General features: G+C 44.0%; 1 protein-coding gene across 1 annotated transcript in view; it reads left to right on the top strand.

The window, feature by feature from the left end:
- The window catches only part of LOC102866385 (mitogen-activated protein kinase kinase kinase MLK4-like), a 109,747-nt gene extending 107,572 nt beyond the window's left edge, over positions 1-2,175 (top strand). Inside the window, exon 11 of the mRNA XM_006895397.1 lies at positions 1,834-2,175. Within this exon, the coding sequence (XP_006895459.1) occupies positions 1,834-2,175 (342 nt within the window). The remainder of the gene's footprint in view (positions 1-1,833) is intronic.
- Positions 2,176-2,977: the final 802 nt, after the last annotated feature.

The following is a 2,977-nucleotide window of genomic DNA, read 5'->3' as shown; positions in this document are numbered from 1 at the left end:
CAAACAGATTCATTCTGGAGAGGGTTAAACCAGGCTACTCCTTGGAGGCAAGGATTCTGGGTCTTCGTCTGACATACTTTGGACAGGTTGTAAGGAGAGACAGGTCCTTGGAGAGTGTAGGAGGGGAAGACCCTCTATGAGGTGGATTGATTCAGTGACCGGGGTAGCAGGATTGGTGTGTCAGAGGCCATGCCATTGGCACAGGATAGAGCAGGGTTTAGGGTTGTTGTACATAGGGTCGCTATGAGTCGTAAACAACTCAACAGCACATAACAACAACAACAGCTTCTTGCACATTTCATTGTAATACTTTGTCTTTCTGTGCTGCCTTTTGAAATCTTCTGTTCAGCTCTTCAGTATCTTGAATTCTTCTCTCTGCATTGGCTTCTCAGTGGTCTACTGCAATCTTCAGAGTTTCTTCTGACATCCATTTTGGCCTTTTCTTCCTCTTCTGTCTTTGTAATGACCGTTTGTACTCTTCCTGTATGATACACTTGACATCCTCCTACAACTCATCTGGTCTTCGCTCATCAGTGTTCAAGGCTTCAAACCTGTTCCTGACTGAGATAGTTCTGAAATTCAGGTGGAATAGACTCAAGGTCATATTTTGGTTCCCGTGGATTCGGTTTAGTTTTCCTTAGCTTCAGCTTGAACTTGCATGTGAGTAGTTGGTGGTCTGTTCCACAATCAGCACCAGGCCTAGTTTTCACAGCTGATATTGAGCTTCTCCAGCGGTTCTTTCCAAAGATGTAATCAATCTGATTCTTATGCATACCATTAGGTGAAATCCATGTGTGTAATTTGCATTTATGTTTTAGTTGGTGATCTGTTCCACAATCAGCACCAGGCCTAGATTTCACAGCTGATATTGAACTTCTCCAGCGGTTCTTTCCAAAGATGTAATCAATCTGATTCTTATGCATGCCATCAGGTGAAATCCATGTGTGTAATTTGCATTTATGTTTCTTTTAAAATGTATTTGAAATCAATAAATCATTGGTCATGCAAAATTCAGTCATTCTATCTCTAGCTTCATTTCTGTCACCAAGTCCATGTTTTATGACTACTAATCCGTCTTCTCTGTTCCCAACTTTTGCATTCCAGTCACCCATTATTATTAATGCATCTTGATTACATGTTCGATCAGTCTCTGAGTCAGCTATGGGTCAGTTCCGAGTTGATGATGATGTACTATGAAAAGATGCACATAGTTAAGTTGGGAGTTCAAACTTACCCAGAGGCATCTCAGAGGAAAGACCTCACATTCTGCTCTCTGTGGTCACAGCCTTGAAAACCCCCAGAGCACAGGTCTCCGCTGATGCACAGGGTGGCAGTGGGTTGAAATCGATGCAGTGGCCCTGAAGTAAAGTGTGTTTTTATGAACTATCAAGATTTTTCAGTAATTTCCTAAATGACCACAGACTGAGGCACTCTTAACCAACTGTGTGGTACTTTTTTCTAAAAAAATCATACTCTAACTCTCACTGCCATAGTCAGAACTGACCCCGAGCTGATCTGCCAGCTGGCTTTCAGATGCTATTAATCATACAGGAGTATACTGTTTTTCTTTCTCCTGCGGAGAAGCTGGAGGATTTGAACTGCCCACCGTGGGGTTGACAGCACAACTCTCTACCCACATATTCTAACAGTTTTAGAAATTTTGCTTTCATATATATGGTTAAAACTTACTTTAAAGAGTGCCAGTTGAATTGTCATCATAGTAGTTCTTTTTTATATCGTCATTGTCTTTCTAACTGTACACTGTCTTCTTCTCATCCAGCTGATGCCACTGTTTTCTCCACCCCTGGAGCCTCTCAGTTGCCATTTGTGCAGATTCCCGGGTTCCTGAATCCCGCTTCTGCACCTCATGATCACATGCTACACGAGAACTCACCTGTGCCAGGTGGAGTTGTGGGCATCATGCCCCGGCCACGCCCTTCCATGCTGCGAAGCCGTGTGGACGCAGTACAGCCAGCCCCATGGCGACCAGTGGCGGGCCCTGGACTGAGTCCCTGCAGACCTGGAGTCGAGGCGAGGACTGACTTGCACTTTTCATCTTTACTGGACACTGATGTGGACGGGCAACCCAGGGACCTCACAGTGCCTCTGTGCAGACTGAACAACCAAGCCAGCCGGCCATCGATATATGAGCTGGAGAAAGAATTTCTGTCTTAAATTCTCATCACTCGTAGCTGCCCAGTCATAACTGGCTCATTGCTGCCCCTCCTGCAAGTTTTCAGAGGCTGTAAATCACACAGGAGGAGATTGTATAACTTTCTCCCAGGAAGCAGCTGGAGGATTCAAGGTGCCACCCCTGGGCTAGTGGTACAATTCTATCAACTATGTCACCAGAGCTCTTTAAATTAAGTGCCTTGTATTGTTAAAGCTTTCACTTTTAAGGTGAACAAATTAGGATTGTGCAGCTACCTTCTTCTAATTGTTCCATGCTGCTCTTTATCCAAAAGCTGTATCCACATCACCAGATTAGTGATGTAGCATGTCCACAATGGCAGGATTCTGATTTTTCCCACTAGATGGATACTGTTGTTGGTGGTGTATACTGTCAAGCTGGAACCAACTCATAGCTGACCCTCTAGCAGGTTGTCAGAAGCAATAAATCACCCAAGAGGAGATTGCCCATCTTTTTCCTGTGAAGCATCTGGAGGATATGAACCATGTGCCTTTGGGTTGGCAATGCAGCTCCTTGTCTACCAGAGCTAAAATGAGAAATGTGAAGCAATGTAAATGAAGTTCAGTAGACCTCTCTCAAGGACAGTCTTAATGCATTCTCTGCTCCCCTTTGTATCCTCATCTGTCAGCACCCGGCAGAAATTTTAATGATGGTCACGGTCTTTGTTTTCTTTTCCCATTTTTCCTTCTTCCTTCTCTCCTGCCCCGTGTTCCTTGTTTCCTCCCTGGCTTTGTTTTTGTTTTAACAAATAAAAGAGAGAGAGCTCTTATTTCTTGATAGAAAACT

The sequence above is a fragment of the Elephantulus edwardii genome, unplaced genomic scaffold, assembly GCF_000299155.1.
Source record: "Elephantulus edwardii isolate Elephantulus edwardi_28Jun2011 unplaced genomic scaffold, EleEdw1.0 scaffold00166, whole genome shotgun sequence".
Classification (NCBI taxonomy): Eukaryota; Metazoa; Chordata; class Mammalia; order Macroscelidea; family Macroscelididae; genus Elephantulus; species Elephantulus edwardii.
Note: the sequence above shows the minus strand (reverse complement) of the source record. Positions and strands in the feature narration are given on the sequence as shown.